Raw genomic sequence first — 23,841 nt, 5'->3', positions numbered from 1 at the left:
GTGGATAAATGAATATTCAACTGCTGAAGGCTCTGACAAGGGCCCAAGGACCTCTCAGAAAGAGCACTTGGTCAAAGCCAAGGAGCTTATCTGGCTGCTGCAGCAGGCAAGCTGTTTTTTTCCAAATCTTTTACAGATGGTCCTGAACTTAAGGCAGTGTGAAAGTTATATGCATTCAGTAGAGTGATGCTGGGTAATGGCACTGACACCTAGCTCCTAGTTGGCCACATGACCACAAGGGGAAAATACTATACTGCATTCCTCTGTTTAGGAATATCGAAGACATTTGGACTTAGGATATTTTCAACTTACAATGGGATTATGTCCTGATAAACTCATTAAGTCCAGAAGCATCTGTATGATGTTTGCAGCAATGTAGACATAAGCTTTGGAGCTACAAATGAGATTTGCTGGACAAATGAGGTAGGTAATAGCTTATTTCACATAAACCACAGCAAAATGTGTTCAGCACGTAAACTTGCCTCAAATTCTTTTGTATTGTGGCCTACTGGTTTTAAAATTGATAATGTTTTACAAGATAATCCAGTGTTCTGAAGTAAAAAAAATAAACAACAAAAAATCACTCAGCGAGAAACCATAACTAAAGAACATTTATTTATTTTTCACTAAGACTTTATCTTGAGGACATAACTAAACTGTGTCAACCACCCCCCACCCGATCTTGAAGGGTTAGTACAGTGAATGTTATAAAGCAGATATGAATAGTTCGAAGGACTGGAACCAACATAAACTGACAAAGAGCAACTGCAACCTAAATCATAAAAATGTTTAAGTAAAAAAAAAAAAAAAAAAAAGGAAGGAAAAAAAAGGGGGCAACTGGGGTTTCAGATTGAAAAGATCCTCAAAGACCCTCACATTTCATCTAATACATTCAATCTTGGCCAGAGTGTAACAAAATGGAAACAGGATTACTATAATAAAAAACTTTCACTACAGCACGCTGTACACACCTGTGTTCCAAGCCCACCCCCAGCCCCCTAATGCTTCCAGCTCAATTATTTCCCGGCCTGTTGAGCCTGCCGACGAAGGAGCACGTAGATCTTCTCTTTGATCCAGTCTTTGTTATAAGGCTGGTATGTCTGGGTATCAGCTCGGTAACTGAGGAACAGAAAGGTCATAAGCAAAGTTACAGTGGTCAATTACTGTCAAGTGTTTAAACTTCAAATTATAACTGTCCCATGATGGCACCGATGTGCACACTCCTATACATGATCTCAATGAAAAAGCTGCTTATACAGCTGTTAATTTTTAACCAATATGAACTTCAGATCACCTAGTATAATCTTATCGTGGGAAAAGAAACCAAGGCCCAGAGCTCTTAAGTTAAATGCTCAATATATCACATACCTACTTCTCAGCAGAAGGTTTTCAGAGCCCATAGTACACTTAATAGCCAATCACTTAAGGTTACCGTGACAAGACTTGGAAAAAGATAAATTTTCCAGCTGACCATGTGTTCTTTCTCCCACACAGTTTCTATTTTTACAGTTCCTTTTGTGATTAAAAAACAAAACCAAACACTAGTATAAACTTTATATTTGGTAAATTTACTTCTGAATTCACTAAGGAATCTTAAACATACTGGAAAAGAGTTCCTGCTGATTTTTCATATATGATTTTATTTTTTAAATAGTGCTAGGGATTGAACAGGGCCTCGTATGTATATCAGACAAGCACTCTACCACTGAGCTACATCTATAGTCCTCTCCTGCAAAAGTAGTAAGAGAAGTAATCTTATAACCTATATTTTGGCTAGGTCTGGGTATGCTGGTGCACACCTATAATTCCAGCTACCTGGGAAGCAAGGGAATCCCAAGTTCAAAGCCGGCCAGGGTAACTTAAACTTAGCAAGACCCGGTCTCAAAAAACATAAAAGGGCTGGGGATGTAGTTCAGGTCAAGTTTCTCTGGGCTCTATCCCCAGTGCTACAAGTAAATAAATACTGTAAGAGGCCTGTAGAGGAGAATTATCAGAACACATAGCAATCTCCAAAACCTCTCTTAGCAGAAGAGAAGGGTGAAGGTGTAAAAGAGTAGCACTAGCAATAAAACTTCCATTGGTTTTCAGAGCCCACAGTACACTTTATAGCCAATCACTTAAGTTTATCATGCTAAAACTTGGAAAAAGAAACTTTCCAGCTGACCTACAACTGAAATCTACTGTTAAGTAATACATTCTTTTTGGAGTCCCCCATCTACAGTTACAGTATAAAAAAGCAATTAGCCACCAGAGAGTACACAAATACAGTGAAGTGTTTCAAAGCTGTGTGCACCACCTGGTGGGAATGCCACACAGCATCCCAGAAAGATCAGAGCCCTGGTTTACCTTCAGGGGTTCACTTAGTTTGCCCAAGAAGATTCCTTAGAAAAACAAAGTATCTGATTTATCAGTTATATCTCATTTTAGCCATTTAAAAAGTCTTCATTTTTAAAAATTTCTCAGCAAAAAAATTATACCAGTAAGTACTTAAGACTTTACCAAATACTAGCTACTGTTTTAAATGTGTATTCCTTTTTGTAACCCTATACAATTATGATTACTTTTTTATAAGTAAGTGATCATAGGCTCAAAGAAGTGAAGCAACTTAATAGCTAAGTGATGCTGGACAAGTAAGAGCTTATACGCTCCTAACATCACAGTCCTCACTGTTAACTACCCACCAAGCTAGAAACCTGCATACCAATTTTTGGTAAGGGAAACAAATTCCAAAGTAGGAATTTGTTTTTCCTCTGGTAAGGCCAAAACTGGTTTATTAAAAAAAAATGCAAAAGTTTTCCAATTTGTAAAAATTATTAACTAAATATTCTACTAAGCATCCTTGTTACAATGAGAAACACTCTAAAAAATAAGATAATTCTAGGCTGGGGTTGTGGCTCAGTGGTAGAGTGCTCGCCAGCATGTGCAAGGCCCTGGGTTCAATCCTCAGCACCACATGAAAATAAAATAAAGATATTGTGTCCAACTACAACTAAAAAAAAAATTGGAAAAAAAAAAAGAAAATAAAGCACTTGCCTCACATGTGTGAGGAACTGGGTTCGAACCTCAGCACTACATAAAAATTAAAAAAAAAGATAATTCTTTTACTGTCATCTGTTCAGGCTTCCTAACTAAATTAGGTGTCCCTAACTAAATAGGTGCTAATCTAATCTACTTTAGGGTGTGGCAGAAGAGACTATAGTATTTTTATTAACATTGAAGAAGAATTAAAAACAGAATTTCTCAGAACTTTCATACCTGGATGGGAGAGAGAGAGACCATTTCATCCCACAAAATCATTCCTGCAAGCTATTTTCCAGCTCATGAAATAATAATAATGCCTTCTTTATGGAAGGCTCTAAGTTGATAGCTTTTAACTAGCATTTGAAAATGTGACAATCAAATGTTAAATATATTAATAAAATTCTTAGCTATTGGTACAAATCAATCTTTCAGCCCACTGTTTCGGTAAATGCATGTAGGCATTTATCATAACAATCTGAGGGCCTGAACCAAGAAATAAATCAGCACTGTCTCTGCTGATATCAGGTTGCCTTCCTGATTAGGAGTACCTTCTCATTATTGCAACAGTTGTGGAAGAAAATATCACAAACATCTTAAAACATAGGTGAAAAAACTGAAACAAGTTCGACAAATTCTCTGTCTAAATTTTTATTAATACAGTTTGCCCTAGGTTTCGTCAAGTTATACATTCCATTTTTTTGCTATACTGTTTTTTAGTTTAATACGTTTTTTTTTTTCCTTGTGATATTGATGATTCAACCTGGTTCTGGCATGCTAGGCAAGTGTTCTACCACTGGGCTGAACCCTGAGCCTTATACTGCTTTAAATAAGAGGTTTGGGGAAAAGGATTTTAAAAAGTCGTGGGTTAGGTTAAGGTAGGAGGACTGAAAGTTCGAGGACAGCCTGGGCAACTTACGAGAGACTCTCTCTTAAAATAAAGGGCTGGGAATGTAGCTTAGTGGTAAAGTATGCTCATAAGAAGTGTCACAACAGTATGTGACCTCTTTGGAAATACTTTCTCTAGAATATTCAAATAACAAATGAGACAAAACCTAAGTCATGTGGGAAAAATAGTTCTAAATCCTAAATTCAATTTTCAACATTAGAAACAGAAACACAATTTAATCTACAATTTATAGCTTTTCAAAGAGACAATTAAAAACTACAGATTACCATTTATCACTCTCATACCTGAATTACATGAGCTGGAAAGAATTATCTAGGTAATACTATCTTAGCAAGCTAGATACATTTAAAAGCACAAAGTTATATCCTATCATGAAGTAACATACTTGCAGAATGTCTCTTATAATCAGTGTTTTACTTTGTGTGCTTTTTGTGTTGCCAAAAACCCGAAACATTTTTAACAGCACAATTTATCATTATGGAGATTGAAATCCACAAATTCATAAATTTGTGGCAAATTTTACAGAACTTACTTGTAAGAAAATCTGGCTTCATCAATCCAGTTAACATGGGGTTCTTGCTGTATATCTGATGTGGCTGTGTTAAGCAAGCACTGGGGCCTCATAAGTTGTCTTGTGAAGTACATTTATATAAATTTTACAAATGAGCTGGCACGGTGGCTTGTGCCAATAATCCCAGCAAGTAGAGAGTCTGAAACAGGAAGATCCTGAGTTTAAGGCCAGCCTCATCAATTTAGCAAGGCCCTCAGTAACTCAGTGAGACCCTGTCTCAAAAAAAAAAAAAAAAAAAAAGAGGGGGGGGGGGCTGGGGATGTGGGTCAGTAGTTAAATGCCCCTGGGGGTTCAATTCCCAGTATCAATAAACAAATTTTACAAACTGAGGTTTAGCAATACTGAGTTAACCAGCCCCAAAGAGTTGAAAAATGGTGAGAAAATTCCAACTCAGCTATCTTTAATTCAGAAACTCCTGTTAGTTCTTAACCACAGCCCCTCCCAAGGTGAGTAAAACAATCTTTCCTTAGCTTTAAGTTACTTCCCATTTACGGGGAATGAGAGATAACTAATGTCTGACCAAGTGATGTTTTAAAAAATCATGAAGATAACCATTCGTTTGTATATGAACTCTATTAAAGCCTTAAGTTCCAAATGAAACATCTAGTCAGTTTTAAATTCCAAATGTAAAAACTTCTCAACGCCAATACACTTGGGACAAATAAATCTCCAAGTTGATCAGATAAATAATTAAGATTTCTAATATAAGATCCTCCAAAATTTAGCATAAAATGTCAGATTCTTTCACTTTTTAAAAATATGTATTTTTTTTAGTCACAGGTGGACATTATATCTTTATTTTATTTTTATGTGATGCTGAGGATCGAACCCGGAGTCTCACGCATGCTAGGCAAGTGCTCTTCCACTGAGCCACAACCCCAGCCCCTCTTTCACCTTTGTTTAGAGAATATAACTCTGTAACATTAAAAAAAGGAGAGGGGGGAGGAAAATTACAAATCATTTCAACAAATTATGCTTCAAATCATATTATATGGGTGACGTGCATTTTTTTTTTTTAGGTTTTAGAGTTGGACACAATACTTTTATTTATTTTTATGTGGTGCTGAAGATTAAATCCAGCGCCTTGCACATGCTAGGCGAGCGCTCTACCACTGAGCAACAACCCCAGCCCAGTGACATGCATTTTTACAACCAATATCACTCAGTGCAGTGTGTCAGATACTATTCTAGACACTGGAGATAAAATAGTGCACAAAAGCATAGCTGCTTCTTAAATTCTAGACAGTAAAAACACGTTATTGGTGATTTTATGTCTAGTAGATGATTCTGCTGACACCTACGCCCCTCAATGCCAACATCTTTTCCAATATAATTTCCAAACATCTTGTCTCTCTACTCCTCCTCAGCCAGATCCAGCAGACCCTGTCATTATCAATCACCCAATTTTGAGCATCTCATTTGTTTTCTTTGACTCCAGGGAACCTACAATTAAATTGATTCTATCTGTCTCCAGTGCCCCCACCTCCAATTTCATTTTATGGTCACTGATCCCTTATTGTTTCCTTACACACCTCTCCAATCTCTAGCAAAATGTTGACTGACCACGACCTATTCCTTACCTGTAGCCATCCAGGAGTGACTAGAAGAAAGCCCATGATGATAACAGATTTTACTTTAAATGCATTATCAGGTACCCAAGAGGATACTTAATTTTTCCCAGAAACCAAGCAACCCTTAATACCTTTGTCCTCTTAGATGATTTTTTATTTCTCCATAAACCTACAACACTTTCTCCTCCACCTGACTTCAGTGTTCTTGCTTCCTATTTTCCTGAAACAGCTGAAGCAATCAGAAAATAATTTCCCCAATCTTCCACCCATACCGCCTGCCTTCCCCTCTTTACTACTAATGCACTGTCCAAGATTCTAATGCCATCTGGGCTATTTGCTCCTGCAGTTATTAGATATATCTCAATTTCTTTGATGCATTGAATAAAACATTGGTTTTGTATCAGTTGCCTACAATGCCTCTGTTCTCACACCTCTAAAATAACTGAAATCTGTAAATAAAAACTTTGTCACTCTACCAAAACTGCTTTGGAAGTCACCAAAGACATTCTCAGTGCCACTCCAGGGATCACTTCTCAGATCCCACTTGTTGGACTATCAATAACATGAAACACTTCTGTACTGGCTCCTAGAATATCACTGCTCCCGGGACCTCTAATCTACTCTACACTCCTCTGTACCCTTATAGGCTTTCATACAAGTTTCAAACACATCAGGGCAGGGCACACTCTTGTCTCAGAACTCTTACAACTAGCTGTCCCCTTCCCCTCTATCTGGTACATTTTTTTTTTTCCTCTGTAGATATCAGTATGGCTTATTTTCTCATCCAAGTCTATAATCAAACATCACCATTTTAGTGAACCACTTTCTAGCTACTGCAAGTAAAAATCCAAGGGCTGGGATGTAGCTCAGTGTGGAGTGCTTGCTTAACATGTGTGAGGTCCTGGGTTCCATCCCTAGCACAAAACACAAAAAACTGCAACCTATCTACACAAGGCCCTCCTCGTCCCTAAACACACAGTCAACCCTCCGTATCCACAGTTCTGCATTCTCAGATTTGAACAGCTTATTGAAAATATTGGGGGGGGGGGGGCATCTGTACTGACAGTGTACAGACTTTTAAGTAACCTAGAGATGATTTAAAGTACATGGGAAGATGTACACAGGTTATATGCAAATAGCATACCATTATACAAAGAAACTTGAGCACCCTCAGATTTTTGATATCTGCAAGGGTAGAGAATCTTTAGAACCAATGTCCATAGATACTGAGAGGTGACTGTACTTGCTGGGTTAACACTCAACAAATATTTATTAGAATAAGATCCATACATATTAATTTAACATACATGTTAGACTATAATGATACCTATAGTTCTGTTGGCCTCATAGTTTCCTGAACTTATTTAGATATAAATTTCTTATTAACATATCTAAGACCAGAACTGGATCATATGAATGTTATGAGCAAGCAAAACTCCAAATCCTAAGGAAATGCTTGTCTTCACCAAGAATCTCAGGGGAGACAGCATGGTACAGCCAGATTCTAGGCTTGGCTGAATTAATGGTCCAGAAGTGCCTATGGGTAGGTCTGTATGTTTTCAACACTGCTCCCTAATATTCTAACTTGGTGCCTGGCATGTAGTAAGTATTCAAGCACCTGATGACTGAATGTCATCCTAAAGTGCTTCCATTTTCCTCTGTAAAATGAGCTGTATTTATTGTTTCTCATTCACAGATGGTGAGAAGATTGAGTCAATCTCTAACACTTTATGCTTCTTAGTAGTAGTGATAATCAGCAGATTATAAATACAAAACATTTATTGTTATAAGAAAAACATTTTTAAAAATCTAACAAATCTCTGAGAATAAAAAATGTAAGGGTCTAAAAAAACCCCCATTCTAATAAAAATATTGTGTAAATAAAATATTTACACAAAGAAGGATTAAAATTAAATTTTAATTCTATATATATTTAAGTTTTTTAAAAAGAATAATCTTAGAGGAAAAATTTATTAATTACAAGCCTCTCTGCATAGTAACTGTATCAATAGCAAAGTTTAAGATATCCTGCACCTTTGGCATTATGTTGTCAACTTAATTTATGATCTATATATGTAAGTTAAATATTAACTAGCATAAAGTATGCAAAATGCAAATACAAATATCAGACACAATGAACTCCCAATATCATAAATCACCTCAGATACACAATAGAAAAATGCAAGTTAAAGATAAGGTGGCTAGTACTCACACAAGACAGCTGAGGTCTGCCAGATCATCGATGAAATCAAACAACTGACTTATATCATATGTGATAGAGGGGCTGTTGGGATTCATTCTCTTCAGATGTTCTTCATACATTTTACAAACTCCTGAAAGAGGAGGGAAAAAGAACTTACAACTGCATAAGCCTGTATATGAGTAGTTCTTTATGTTGATATCATATTTATTTTAGTAAAATTGGGCTGGGAAAAGAACTGTAGCTTGATCATTTTAATTACTGCCACTAGCAACTTTTCAAAAAAAAAAAAAAAAAAAAAAACAAATTCACTAGAATGTTGGTAGCCATTTTGTGCCTTAATAATAAAATGATTACTTCAAACCATTGGAGCTAAATGTGCTTTAAAGGTTTGTCATCTGATGGTTCAAAAAAATTGTAACCTAGGGCTGAGGATATAGCTCACTGGTAGAGCACTTGCCTAGCATACGTGGGTTTGATCCCCAGCATACACACACACACACAAGGATAATACTGTGGTTCGTTAAGTCAGATTTTTTCAATAAATCTTCCAAAAACTACAAAGTATGTAAAGAAAAACACCACGCTTTGGAATAATAGTGACAAATGAATAGTTTGCCTTTGGATTTTGATGCAACAACAATAACAACAAAAATATCAATAAAAATTGGCAATAGGTCTATCTTAAGTTTTTTTTTTTTTTGTACTAAGGATTAAAGTCCAGGGTACTCAACCACTAAGCCACTGAGCCATACATCCCCAGCCCCTTTTATTTTTGAGACAGGATCTCACTAAGTTGTTGAGTCTGGTCTTAAACTTGTGATCCTACTGTCTTAGCCTCCAGAGTCACTAGGACACAGGCATGTGCCACCACACCCAGCTTGAAGCTTATCTTTTTTTTTTTTAATTTTTTAATGTTTATTTTTTAGTGAACACAATGTCTTTATTTTATTTTATATGGTGCTGAGGATCAAACCCAGTGCCTCACGCATGCTAGGCGAGCACGCTACCACTTGAGCCACATCCCAAGCCCCCAAAGCTTATCTTAATATGGTACTTAAGATCCTGAATCCTAGATTCCAACAGACCTGAATTCCAGCTCTACCTTTAGTAATTATGAAATCCTGGGCAAATGACTCTACCAGTAAGCCTTTCCTATCAAAGGGAGATAACAATAGTACCTCTTCATATGATTGTGAGGATTATGTGAAATAATGAAATAATAAAGCATTAGCACATGTAATACACTTCTCTACTCAAATATAATAAAGATACTAAAATAAGCAAAGTCACATCACTAACAATTGTCCACAGAGCACATTATCTGGAAAGGATATAAAACCAATAAAATAAACCCATTGTTCACTTTAAAAAGACATTGATTCATAGTTACCATTATGCTTAATGGTGAAAGACTGGATGCTTTTCTGCTTAGATTAGGAAGAAGACTGAAATATCTACTCTTGCCACTTGCATTCAACACTGTACTACCTATTCTAGCAAGGGTGATTGGGCAAGAAAGAAAACAGGCATTTATACCTGCAAGGGAAGAAGTACAACTTTCTCCTAAGGAAACCACCAAAAATGTAACAGAACTAATGAATGAGTAGAGCAAACTTGCAGGATGTAAGATCAACATATGAAAATCAACTGAATTTCTAGACCCAACAATAAACCAACAGAAAATGAAATAAAAAAAACCCCACTCCATTTACAATGGTATAAAAAAGAATAAAGTTCTTGGGAGCAAATTTAACAAAAAAGAAGCACAAGACTTGTACACTGAAAACTACAAAATGTCACTGAAAGTAAAGACTAAATATATGAAAAGGAATCCAAGTTCACGGATTGAAGATTTAATATGATGTACAGTGGACACACCTGTAATTCCAGCTACTGGGGAGGTGGAGACAGGAAGATTTCAAGTTTGAGGCTAGCTTGGGAAACTTAGTGAGACTCTGGCTCACAATAAAATTAAAAAAAAAAAAAAAAAAAAAAAAATTCAGTGGTAAGAGTGCTCACTTAGCATACGTGAGCCCCAGGGGGTTCAATCCTCAGTACTGCAAAAAAAAAGAGAAATGGTAATACTCCCTCCAAATGATCTATGTGTTCAATGCAATACCTACACTGAGCTGGAAATAATTTGAAATAATGAAATAATAAATGGACAAGTTGATCCTAAATTTGACATGGATATTCAAGAGATCCAGGATAACCAAACTATTTCAAAAAAGAACAAAGTTCTGATTTAAAACTTACAAAGCTATTGTAATTGAGAGAGTAATACTAGCATAAGGACAAGCACATACATCAGTGTAACAGAAAGGAATCCAGAAACAAACCTTCACATTTATAGCCAACTGCTTTTCATTAACAGTGTCTAGAGGGCTGGGGTTGTAGCTTGGTGGTAGAGCGCTTGCCTCACACATGCAAGCCCCTGGGTTCAATCCTCAGCACCACATAAAAATAAATAAAAAATAAAGATATTGTGTCCATCTACAACTTAAAAAAAAAACAAAACAGTGCCTGGAAAACTTAACAAAGAATTAATGATCTTCAACAAATGGTGCTAAGACAATTGAATAGTCTCATGCAAAAAAATGAAGTTGGGTCCATTCCTCACACCATAAATAAATAATCATTCAAAATGGACCAGAGACCTAAAAGTAATTGGTAAAATGATAGAAAGTCTTAGAAATCTGGGCTTCATGGCACACACCAGCAGCTTGGGAGTGTAAGGCAGGATTCCAAGTTCAAAGCCAGCTTCAGCAAGATGGCAAGGCCCTAAGCAACTAAGCAAGACTTTGTCTCAAAAATAAAACTTTTTTTTTTTTTTAAATGGGCTGGGGATGTCTCTCAGTGGTTTTTGGGGGGCTCCTGGGTTCAACCCAAGGACACACACACACACACACACAAAAAAAAAAAGTCTTGGAAAAAAACATGAATATTTGATTAAACCAATGGTTTCTTAGATGACAAATCATAAGCAATGAAAGAAAAATCACATAAACCAGACTTCATGAAAATTAATATTCATGTTGCAAAGGACATTATTCAAGAAACAAATATGACAAAAAAATCACATTATGTGATAAAGGACTTGTATCCAAAATACATCAAGAACTTCTAAAACTCAGCAATATGCTCAATAAAAAAGTGAACTGATGATCTGAACAAAGAGCTCACCAAAGAAACAGATGGCAAAATAAGTGTATAAAAAAAGGTCCAACATCGTATATCACTCACTGATCACCTTCACACATTTATTAGATTTGCTTAAACCTGAAGTAATGATACCACCAAACACTGGCAAGGATGCAGAGAGTGAAAGGAGTGCTCATTCATTTCTGGTGGGGACATGAAATGGTATAGCCACTTCTAAAGACAGTTTGGCAGTTTCTTACTAAGTCAAACATAGTCTTAACCATATGATCCAATAATCACGGTACTAGGTTTTTACCCAAATGAGTTGAAAATGTACATCCATAAAAAAACTCATGTGGCTTTAATAATAATTGCCCCAAAAGAAGCAACAAAGGTGTTCTTTAATAGGTAAATAGATAACCAAACTGTGATATGTTAATACAACGGAATATTATTCAATAAAAAAAAAAGAGCTAAAACACATGAAAAAAACAGGTGAAAGAAGCTAATCAGAAAATGCTACATACTATGTAATTCCAACATGACATTTTGGAAATGGCAAACCAGAGAAAATAAAGTAGAGGTGGTGACTGCTAGCGGTTTGGAGGAGGAACGTATAGGTAGGACACCGTATTTTCAGGATAGTGAAAATATTCTGTATGATAGAATAATGGTAGACACATGTCTTATACATACATTAAAGTCTATAAATGTTCAAAACAAAAAGTGAATCTTAATGTATAACTGTGAACTTTAATTAACATCAATATTGCTTCATCAAGTGAAATGTATCACATTAATACAAAATGTATTATTAAGGAAAACTGGGAGGGGACAGGGAAAGAAAGGTCTGTTGGGACTCTACTTTCCAATCTTTATATTTATTTATTTATTTTAATATTTTTGGTGGTGCTGGGGATTGAACCCAGGGCCTTATGCATGCAAGGCAAGCACTCTACCAACTGAGCTATATCCTCAGCTCTCCAGTCTTACCTAAAGCTGCTCTAAAAAATAGTCCTCATTTTTAAAAAAAATTTTGGGGGGGAGTAAAAGTTCTGCTTTACAGGGAAATATTAAGTAACATAACAAAGAAAATAGACGAAGAAAATTATCATTTGAAAATCACCATGTAAGAACTGATTCAGTAATTTCGCTTTAACATTTTTAATCTTTTTTTTTTTTAAACAGCTCTGGGAGCAGGGCGCAGTGATGCATGCCTGTAATTTCAGTGGTTCAAGAGGAGAATCCCGACAGGAAATTCCCAAGTTCAAAGCCAGCTTGATCAAAAGCAAGGTGCTAAGCAACTTGGTGAGAATTTGTCTCTAAGTAAAATATAAAATAGGGCCGGGGACATGGCTTAGTGGTTGAGTGCCTCTGAGTTCAATCACTGGTAACCCCCCCCCCCAATCCTATCAAAAAAAAAAAAAGAAAAAGAAAAAGAAAGCAGCACTGGGGATAGAGCCTAGGGTCTCATGCATGCTAGTTCAGTGCTTTATCACTGATATCATTGAACTACACACTCGGATCCTCATTTTTTAACTTTTTAAAATGGAAAACATAGCACCATTTCTAATAAAAAAAAAAAGCGCTATCCAGTCATGACAAGACATGGAAGAATCTTAAATGTATATTGTTAAATGAAAGAAGCCAGCACAAGAAGGCTACATGTGATAATGATTTAAACCATTAAGTACAGTCAGCACTTCATGTACATAGATTTGGCATCCATTCATTCAACTATGAATTAAATACATATGAAGAAAGAAACTGCATTCGTACTGAACATACAATTTTCATGTCATTATTCTCTAAACAAAAAAGTAGAACAACTGTTTACATTGCATTTATACTATATTAAGTATTGTAAATGACTTAGATAAAGTATGCAGGAGGGTTTATGTAGGTTATATGCAAATACCACACCATTTTATATAAAGGACTTGAACATCTGCAGATTTTGGTATCTGTGAGGAGGTCCTGGAACCAATCATTCAAGGACAATGAAGAATGCCAAAATACGACATTCTAGAAAAGGCAAAACCAGCCCTGTTTTGTATTTTATTTAGAGACGGGGTCTCACGAGTTAATCGGTGCCTTGCTTTTGCTGAGGCTGGCTTTGAACTCATGATCCTCCTGCCTCAGCCTCCTGAGCCACTGTGATTACAATTGTGAGCATTAAAGCATATCAGGGCAGAAAAAAAAACCTCAAAGATTTCTACTCCTTGATTAGATTACTTACCTTCCATGCATTCATTCACAGATTCATAGTCAGCATAAGTTCTGCCTTCTGGCCTCTTGGTTGGCTGTACCAGCAGAATGGTATGAGACTACAGGGGAAAAAGGAATTTCAATGTAAGTTTCAGACTTATATTTGAGAAATCCACATTATGACATAAAATTCCCATTTATGCCACAATACATGTCAGTTATTAAAATGTAATCGATCAGGCTGTTCATCGTACAATATTTAGGCCTTGGCCCAAGCGTGATATTAACAGCTGTATTCACCTCTCTCCTCTAAGGTCTCCCGGGTCCTAATGACTCTTTCTTAAAGGTGGAGTTCACTTATTGGCTGCAGGTACTCAGCAAAAGTTCCTTTGTACTGCCTTTTCTTTCCACTAAATTATAAACCTACAAAGGTTTTCTGTCTCACTGATCACTTTTTATCTCCAGCCCTATTAAGTTCCTAATTAAAAACTTGGATAAAGAGAAAAATCATTGCAAGCACTGTATCACCAATGTTCTTTTTCCAACTTTAGTACAATGGTAGAATCATATTTTATATAGGGGTTACAGTCTAACATCAAGGCATAAGATAAAACTGGCTGTAAAAAATTAGTATTGCCCTAAAAAAATCCATTAAACTATTCACCTGGTAGATGACTACCCTTCAGGAGCTATCTTATAGCAAAATCAATTATTTTTAAACACTGGATTCATGAAATTGCTAGACTGATTTAAAACAGTAAGAAATAAGAATATGCCTGAAGAACAGTAGACAGATTTATGGCTTCCCTCTCATGCTTACTGGGGAGCATGTTTCTGTTGGTGGGTCAATTTCAGGGTTTCTCATTCTCTATTACATTTTGGGAGAGATGATTCTCTGGGCATTGTAGGATGTTTTGCATCATCCCTGGCCCATACCCACTAGATTCCTCATTTTCCTCCCAAAGTTGTGAAAACCAAAAATGTATCTAGATATTACCAAATGTCCCTGGAGTTTGGGAGAATCTTGCTCAGTTGAGAATCACTACTTTATTGAAATTATCCCCTTGCCACCCCCCCCTTTTTTTAATCATGCAGGGATGATTAATTAAATACTAACATAAAGCTCTGGGTTCACTTGCCTAGTGTGTGTGAGTGGGGGTGGGGGGCAATTTCTGTATCATTTGCCATACTATTGCACTCTGCAACAGGGCTTGCGTTATACACTAGCTATAAAGTTGCTAATATATTCACTTTGTTCTAGTTCTAATACAAATTAAAGGCTAATTTATTTCAAAGAATAACATACGGAAATAGTTATATTGTACATTGCTTTTCCTATCTAGTCTTAAAAATCAACCAGGGGGCAAAGTTTATATCCCCCCCAAAAAGGATTAAAAACTACTAGAATGAAATATGACTATATTTTAAAAGTCATGAAAAATTCCCTTAGTAAAAACCTTATTCTGATTGCCAAACAACAGTGATTCATTCTGATGAATAGTTAACCTGGCTTTGAAAAGCAAAGTCCCACACATATGAACCCGAAATAGAGTCATTCTGTTATTGCAGAATTATTACAATACATAGTTTGCTAATTAGTTTCAAACGCTTTCCCCGAACTTAAAACAAAAAAGAGAAACAAACTGAAGCTATCACTGACAATTGTCTATTGAAAATGGATTGATATTTGTTGCTGTCACTTTCTCAGAATTTAAATATTTTAATACAATACCAAATAGTGATTTACAAGTAGAGAAAGAAGGAAACTCAGGTAGATGACTTAGGCAAGGTCACATGGCTAGTTATGGCAAAATGGGAACTAAAACCTGGCCTTCAATTCTCAGTCCTCCTTAGAAGACTACATTGGGTCAAACACTGAAGCAACTCAGAAAGTACAACCTAGAAAAGTTAGCTTGTTAACAATAACTGCAACAACCAGAAAAAGAAAGAGTAAATGTAGAAAAACCGTGCGCCCCTGTAATCCCTGTTGCCATCTCCCTTTTGATTTAAAAGCAAAGCAAACGAAAATATCCAACCACTTCGCTATCACCCTAATCAGATTCTAAAAGGCCTGGACTCCGAGCTGAGCCTATCTTTTCAGAAGAGTACAAGGGTAAGAATGGGGATTGAGGTTGATTGAAACGCTAAATGATGCACCCACAGATCTTAGAAAACACAAAATTCTTTTTTTTTTAAAAAAGGCCAAGTGCAGGAAAACAATAGGGAATGGTTGAAGAAGCACACTACAAAGCAAATATGACTCCGCCTGGCCCACATGCGGGGTACAGTAAACTGACAAATCTGTCAGTTTCGGAAACATCCCCTAGGCCATTGTTCCTACAAGTAAGCTTGACTATTTGGAGGCAAAAAGCACCATCACCACGCCTTCCTCCACCAACTAGCACTCGGGAGAGAGCGCGTTCTTAGGCCCACGGCACGCTTTGATCCAAAAAACAGGCGGGCGCGCAACGGCAGGGCGGACCCGGGTCCGGGGCCTAAAGCCAGGCCCGGCGTCTCCACGGCGGGAAGAGGAAGAAGGGTCGACCCGCGAACTGCAGGGGCCGCTGGCGAAAAGATGGTTGCGGGTGGGAAGGCCGGGAAGATGTACGGGGCAGAGGTTGCCCCGAAGGCTGGGGGATTCGGGTAGCCGCTGAGGCCTTTCTCACCATCGCGCCAAACTCTTCTTTGCTGCAGCCGGGGTCGATACTGCCGCCGCACACGAGCTCAGCCACAACGCCGCCAACAGCCAATCCCCGCGAGAGAAGCCGCAGGAAGTCGTCGGAAGCGCGACGCAAAAAAGCCTTTTGGACCATAGAGGTGTACTCATTTCCGGCAGCTAGAGGAGATACTGACTCGGCTACAGCCATCTTTTATAAGGGCGATGAACTATGTAAGTGAAGGTTTCGGAGCTTTGAAAAGAAGTTTTTCTTTCATTATGCTGTCTCCCTTACTCTATGCTTTAAACATACGGGTAAAGTGATCACCAGTTTAGACAGTAACAACAGAGATCTTTTATTAGCCCTACTTAAAAATGGCGGCAATATAAGTATACCGGGCTATAGATCGGTTGTAACCCGGAAGTGGCCCCTAAGGAGGGGGCGGTGAGACAATCCGGAAGAGGGTGTAATGAAGAGGTGCCACTTGGCGGCCATGGCCGCTGTAGTATCTGTGACTCCGGGTCAAGGCCCGGCGGAGCGGAGTACCATGGGCAGCATTGGGTATAGGGCAGAGACAGCTTTGTATCAGCTTTGCTGCTGAATCCCGAGGACCCAGCGTTTAAAACTTGCAAGACTCCTTTCCCCACTCTAGAATTGGAAGGGAGCTTGCTGGGACTGGTGGGCTGGTCCCAGTGCTGGTGGGGGGCGGATCACCAGCGGGGCCACCCTAGGGAAACAGGGGCGCGGAGGGAACGCACAGGTTCGCTTGGGTTTTCGTCCTCTTCCTGCTGCTACTTAGGACGTTGTCTGTAGCGGGAGTGGGCCCTTGTGCCACCTCCATTCCGACGGTTGAAGAAATCGCTCTTTCGCACAAATTTCCCATATCGCTTAACCCACGAGAATCCAGGGACTGAGACCTAAGATTGCTCAAAGTTTTCTCCGGTGCTAGCGTCAACAAAAGGGGGCTGTTTATAAGAAAGTTCAAGAGAAAGAGGTGCCTCGTGAACACATCTACTAGTGGGGAGGCCGAAAGAACTGGAAAGCCCACTTTGTTCTCTTGGAACCACCACACGTTAAGCACCTTTGAAGCCTCTGGAATTTTGAAGTCTGATATTGGTGGATGAATAAAAGAGGGCAGAATGGATGATTTCATCTCCATTAGTCTGCTGTCTTTGGCTATGTTGGTGGGATGTTACGTGGCTGGAATCATTCCCTTGGCTGTTAATTTCTCAGAGGTAAGAAAGTCTCAATTTTCTGCCAGTTTATCAGGATGCTAGGAAGCAGTGATAGCTGCAGAGGGAAGCTGCTTCCCTAGTTAATCTCAGAGCTAAAGGTCTTGTTGAGGAAGACTCATTGTGAAAGATACAGAGCATTCAATGGTAGGAACAAACCTCATATTCAGCATTAGAGTTCTTATCCTGGGGTGAGTAGATATTCCACTGTGGACCTGGAGTATTCTGAATCCCTTGAAATAGCCTAAAATATTGGGGGCTCTGTGCAATTTCCTGGAGAGAGGAGCTATCGCATTTCTGTTGATTCCTAGAGGTTTCATGAATTAAGGTGCCAGATTCTTATCAAGAAAACAAATGGAAAATATTTGTCCATAAGTTTAAATCAATGTGATAATTTCTCTTTTTGGGAAAATCATGCATACTTTTTTGATAATTTCTCTTTTTAGGAAACTCAAGCTAAGTCATTCTTTTATTTTCAGATGCTGTACTACAGTAAATATGAGAATAAAACTAAATTACGTTTTTGGCTTTTTTTTTTTTGGGTACTGAGGATTGAACACAGAGGTGCTTTACCACTGAGCTACATCCCCAGCCTTTTTTATTTTGAGACAGGCTGTTACTGAGTTGCCTAGGCCTTGTTAAGTTGCTGAGACTGGCTTTGAACTTTTGATCCTCCTGCTTCAACCTCCCAGTCACTGGGATTACACTGTGCCTGGCTTAAATTATATTATTCTTAACTCACATTTCCTTTCAAAGAAGAAGAACATTAAAGTGAATGTTCTGAGTTTGTTTTCAAGACTGCTTAGAAATGAACCTTTGTTAATGTTTTGCTATTTTGGTTAATTTGTTAGGTTATCGTTTCTTAAATATTAATGGGGAAGGATAGATGAAAGTGTTCAATGAAATGCAGATAGGTTCTTTAAGGTTGTTATAGAGAATTCAAAAAGTGCACAGTGTTCAAAGATTGAGGAAGAAAAACTTCAGAGGGAATGGGATTTAATGAATTTGTCCTGGAGATAAGCAGTGAAATAGGCTCTTGCCTCAATGACAATCTTGTTTATGCTTTTAAAGGAAAGGGAAGGTGTAGATGAAGTATGAGGTAGGCCCTGAAGAAACTAAAGAAGAAGAGGCATTGCTGGTGAAGAAAATTTTCTGTGGGTGGAAAAAAAGGAAGGACGAAGGATTTAAAGCTTGAGAAAAGTAAAGCCCATAGCCAGAGGGAAAAGAGCCTTGAATTGTTACTGCACCTTTTCTGTTTCCTTTTTTAATCTGTATTACTCAGTATCTAATGATAACACTACCCTTCATTATTCCTGTTACTTTGCTTCACTTAAACTCACCGAGGAACTGATGAGGAAACCAACAGACAGGTTATGAAACTTGGACAAATTGATGAAGTATATTGGAATGAGGTTTATATGTTCTTTGTTTATATCTTTATGGCAGGTTCTTCTGACTCAGAGCAATTCTTAGCCACTCTGTCCATTTCAGCGAAAGTCCATAGGGCATGTACAAGTTAGCCTATGTACAAATCCAGCCCGCAGACTTTGTTAAATAGTAGAATGTTTAGTGTTGCTATTTTTTGCTTGTATTCTCTCAAGGCCGCAATTGGGCAGAACTGGGTTGCAGCTGATTGTCAGTCGTTAGTGGCCTATGAAGCCCACTTTACTCTCCTGGGTACCTGCCTGCCTAATACTTTATGAGCCTGCCGTCTACCCTCTAATATTTAAAAAATCTTCTTTTAACTACATTAGAGTTGAGTTGACATTATTAGGTTTAGCATTTGTGAGATTTGGGTTGGTGTGCATATTTAAAGACTTGCTGAGGTAACTTTTATGAAGAATATAATTAATAAGCAACTGGAAAACATTGTGTGTGTTGTTTTGTTCTTGGGTACTGGGATTGAACTCAGGGGCACTCAACCACTGAGCCTCATCCCCAGCCCTATTTTGCATTTGATTTAGAGATAGGGTCTCACTGAGGGGCTTAGCACCTCACTTTTGCTGAGGCTGGTTTTGAACTCACCATCCTCCTGCCTCAGCCTCATTAGCTGCTGGGATTACAGGCAGTGAGCCACTGTGCCCTGCCGGGCTTTTTGTTGTTGTTGTGTTTTTGGTTTTTTTGTTTGTTTTTTTTTTTTTTGAGATGGTTATACATGTTCCCTGGGTTGACCTCCAACCCCTTGGCTCAATTGATCCCTCTGCCTCAGCCTCCCAAGTAACTGGGACCACAGGTGTGCACCCTCATATCCTGCTAAAATCTTTTTAAATTTCTATACAATGCTTAGAATTTTTCCAATTGTAGTTTCTCAAACTTTTTTGAATGACCCTTGTAATATGCAATTACATGCTATTTTCTTTTTACTGAAAGGAAACGTCTACATGAGTGGTGTTGTTAACCAGGCCATTAATAAAAAATAGTAACCCATGGCATTCATGGCTTTCCAGATTGATAATCACGTGGTCTTTTCAAGCTGTAGGACTTAAAACGCTATAAATCAGCATTCACAATATTTGTTTATTATTATGGAAGGAGCAAGCTTTTTGATCTGTTTAAATAAAAATAGAAGTTATATAGAACTTAGTCAAAAACATTTTAAAATTCAAGTGGAGTTTTTCATCTACTTGGAGCTAAACATTTTTTTTCTAGACAAGTTATGCTGCTATTATTGATATGTCATAAAACCAACAAGATAATAAATTTGTAAAAAATAAGCTTCATTCATGGGGGAACTGGGAAGCACAGTTACTACCCTTAGGAAATAACTCCCTAAACTCCTAAATTGGTTAAAAGACTTCCCTTTTTAAGGCTGTCTAACTTTTTCTTAGGGTCCAGTGTTATTTATGAATAAGAGAAGAGGAGCAGGTAAACCTGCTTTGTTTTATATTCACTGTCATTTGTATGAAAAGATAGGCCTTTTTTGTTTGTTCATGTTCTTAATCTTGCTTCTTGTTCAGTACTTTCTTCAGAATTTCTCAGAGCCGTAATAATGTCAGATGACCAGTCAAACTATCAATTATGGCAGGATTAGTATTTACAATTGAGTTAAAAATCAAGTAGTTTGAAGTTACTATAGCAGAGTCACAGCAAGAGGTGTGTGACACATAATTTCTCTTTCACTTTCTCCAACATGCCTCACCCCAAAACCACCTTACTTTTGTGATCTTCTTTGCTGTTGGACCTAGCAACTGAACCGTCATGCCTAAACAATTTATAAAACAAAAGGGAAAAAAAAACTCTGACTCTCAAATGCTGTTATGAATGACTGTGATAATTAAGATGCTATTTTTTTTTTCAGCTTATCAGAAGGAGAAAAGCTAAACTTGTAAAGGAGGCCAAAAATGAGGTCCTGTCTGGTAAAGGAGTTGGATGCCATCTGATATTTTAGATTCAGTCGCAAATGAGCAGTTTTCTTTGGCTCTTAATAACAATGCTACATAAATAGGTTGAGAACCTACATTACCTCTACAAACACAGCAGCTGCTCTGATTGATGAATGAATTTAGATACAGATGGCTAAATTGTGATTTTTAGGTTCAGTGCTTAAGGATTATTTTTGTTTTAAATTTCTGTTCTAATCCAGACCAGTACATTTGTAAAAATGAAATGAAGTAGGAAAAAAAGACACATAAATTGTAAGTCCATGTGTATTGTTACTATATTCTACATACATAAAATTATTCCTATAATTGTAATGGTCATTGTAGCAGAGCACTTTGGGTTATAATGCCACATTTGTCATCTGTTAAAACAGCCTAAGTCCATTAAGCAGGTAAACAAAGTAGTGCTACTCTCAGGACGATTTTAAAATTTAGTATGATTAAGAATGCACTAATTTCAAAAGGAACTGCCTGAGACAGTGTAGTTCCCTACTTGAGTAAGCTGTTTAACGTCCAAATCTCTTCTGTTAGAAAGCCTAGAGGATCTTTGTGAAGATGAAATGAAAAGATGTAAGCACAGGGCTTGACACTATGTGCAGAACATAAGTGAACTTTTGAAAATATTGAAGAGGATGCTCAGCACTGATAATAAAAACTTTTTTTAGGAGTTTCATCTTTATAACTGTTTAGATTTTTTGTTTTTAAACCTTTTATTTGGGAACAGACTTCTAATGATGGGGAAACTCCTCCCTCCTCTTCATTCTCCTCCCAGTCACAGAAACTGCTCAGAAATTTGTTTGGAATTCAAAGGTCTTGTTTTGGGATTGGCATTCCTGTTCACTGTGAATGTTCCACGTGGAGAGGCCTGGCTTCTCCTGTAGCCTCCCTGTTTTATATTATTTTTCTTAATATTTAACTGTCTTTTTTTTTTCATTATATTTATTTCCATTTTAAGCTTTGTTCTTTCACATTTTAAAGTTTTGTTTTGTGTTCAATTATAATAATCGATTCTCATAATCATTATCTTTGGGGTGTCACCACCAAATCAAAGCTTACTGTGTTTGAAGAACAAATTTGTTTAGTGTGTTTTTCCTCCTCCTAGTGTGTTTGTTCCCTGTGAAGTAGGATTGACAAAAATTGCATTTTTAAGAACTTTTGCATTGTCTAGTGTAATTGACCTTTTTTCTCTTATGGTAATACAGTAGCTTTTACCCGTTGGGAATTTTATTTCTTTTTTTTTTTTTCTTTTAGAGAGAGAGAGAGAGAGAATTTTTTAATATTTATTTTTTAGTTTTCAGTGGACACAACATCTTTGTATGTGGTGCTGAGGATCGAACCAGGGCCGCACGCATGCCAGGCAAGCGCGCTACTGCTTGAGCCACATCCCCAGCCCCGGGAATTTTATTTCTAACTTCAAAATTTTAAACTTTGCAATCTCAGTAATTTATTCATCTCTAGAAAGCAATCAGTAACTTGTCTTTCCTCAGATTGAACTGCAGATTATTGTTTCATAAGGATCTTTGTTGTTAAAACTACATTTAGATAAAATAAAATCTGGGCATGATCTAATTTGGTACTATTTTTCTGAAAAACTTTTAGGGGATACTATATGAAAAAATCATAATTAAGACTTACCTGCATAATAATAGTAATAGCTAATGTTTATTGAGTGCTTTCTGTATATCAGACATGTATATGTATTATTTTATTTAATCCTTTAGATAAGACAAGGAGATACTGTTAAACCTCAATTTACAAATACACATACATAAGCTTGGAAAGGTCTCAAACTTCGGTAGAGGTGAGATTTGAAATTAAGTCAGTTTGATTCCCAGGGCCAAAGCACTTAACCACTAGATGACATTGCCTGATGGTCACTGTGTAAAGAAGAAATAAAACTCTGATCCATCTAAATTAGTACTTTTAGCTCCTTAAATTAGGAACGTCTTTAACAGCACTAATATGTATCATGCCTTGTGCTAGTTGGTGTCACAGAACATAAAATTCCAGAGGTAAACAATCTCCAAAGACTGAAACATGTAAGAAAGAATCAGATATGTTGTAAATGCCCTTTAAATTAACACCTGCTGAATTTGACTCTGAAGTAATTCCCATTTTGAGCTATCCAAGATTAATTTCACACTTGACATCTTCACAGTTCAGACAGATCTAAAATGGACTATTTAAGAAGTGATTTCCTTTTTTGAGGGAAGAAGACTTGAAATGAATTCAGAATATTTCTGTATGTGACAGTCTTAATCTCTCCCCTAATTGGAGAATTTGGAAATGTGACTGTTGTTGAATGATAATGAGATTTAAGATCTCCCGTTTGGGTTTGGAATTCCAGGTAACAAATAGTAGTGCTAAGTATGATTATTGGTATTTTTGGAAGCCTATGACAGAATTATAGAAACTGTAGTCTTCCTTGAATACTTGTATTTGATTTCTAATTTTATTGAACTGGAAATAATACTAGTTGGGCTGGAAATTCTTCTGTCTTAATTATATGGGTTTTAAAGTGACAGGGTCTTGAGGCTGATTACTAGGTAATTACATCAAACTATCCATTGCAAGCCCTGTATTTATGTAGGGCTCAATTTTCTATTTAAAATACTATGCCCCAGCTTCTACACTTTATTGCATATTTTTTTATTTTGTGGTACCTAGGCATCTAGCCGAGGGCCTCATGCATGCTAAATGTAAGCTCTACCACTTAGCTTACCCTCAGTCACTCTTCTTTTTTTTTTTTTTTTCTTTTTTAGTGATGGGATTGAATCCTTGTGCATGTGAGGCATGTATCTACTACTGAGCTCTATCCCCAGCCCCCACATTTATTCTTGAAGCATTTGACAGAGGCAAATTAGGGAAAGAAAGACAGATGCTAAAAGCAAAACTAAACATTAAACAATGGAATGGATTTGATCAGAAGCAATTTAACATACTGCTTAAG

At 37.2% G+C, this 23,841-nt stretch overlaps 2 protein-coding genes across 4 annotated transcripts in view; one reads left to right on the top strand and one right to left on the bottom strand.

Moving 5' to 3' along the window:
* Window positions 1-593: 593 nt before the first annotated feature.
* Erh (ERH mRNA splicing and mitosis factor) lies at window positions 594-16,504 on the bottom strand. The gene is made up of 4 exons (XM_027929790.2): window positions 16,289-16,504; window positions 13,654-13,741; window positions 8,283-8,403; window positions 594-1,119 (listed from the first exon to the last, which is right to left on the bottom strand). Exons 1-4 carry the CDS (start codon window positions 16,487-16,489, stop codon window positions 1,017-1,019), a joined length of 513 nt encoding a protein of 170 aa, XP_027785591.2. The 5' UTR covers window positions 16,490-16,504; the 3' UTR covers window positions 594-1,016.
* Slc39a9 (solute carrier family 39 member 9) overlaps window positions 16,475-23,841 on the top strand; it is a 52,370-nt gene continuing 45,003 nt past the window's right edge. For all 3 annotated transcript variants that reach the window (XM_071607927.1, XM_071607928.1, XM_027929588.3), the window contains exon 1: window positions 16,475-17,514. In XM_071607927.1, coding sequence (XP_071464028.1) covers window positions 17,419-17,514 — 96 coding nt within the window. In that variant the 5' untranslated portion in view covers window positions 16,475-17,418. The remainder of the gene's footprint in view (window positions 17,515-23,841) is intronic.

The sequence above is a fragment of the Marmota flaviventris genome, chromosome 2 (genome assembly GCF_047511675.1).
Source record: "Marmota flaviventris isolate mMarFla1 chromosome 2, mMarFla1.hap1, whole genome shotgun sequence".
NCBI lineage: Eukaryota > Metazoa > Chordata > Mammalia > Rodentia > Sciuridae > Marmota > Marmota flaviventris.
This window is presented reverse-complemented; position numbering and strand designations above follow the sequence as displayed.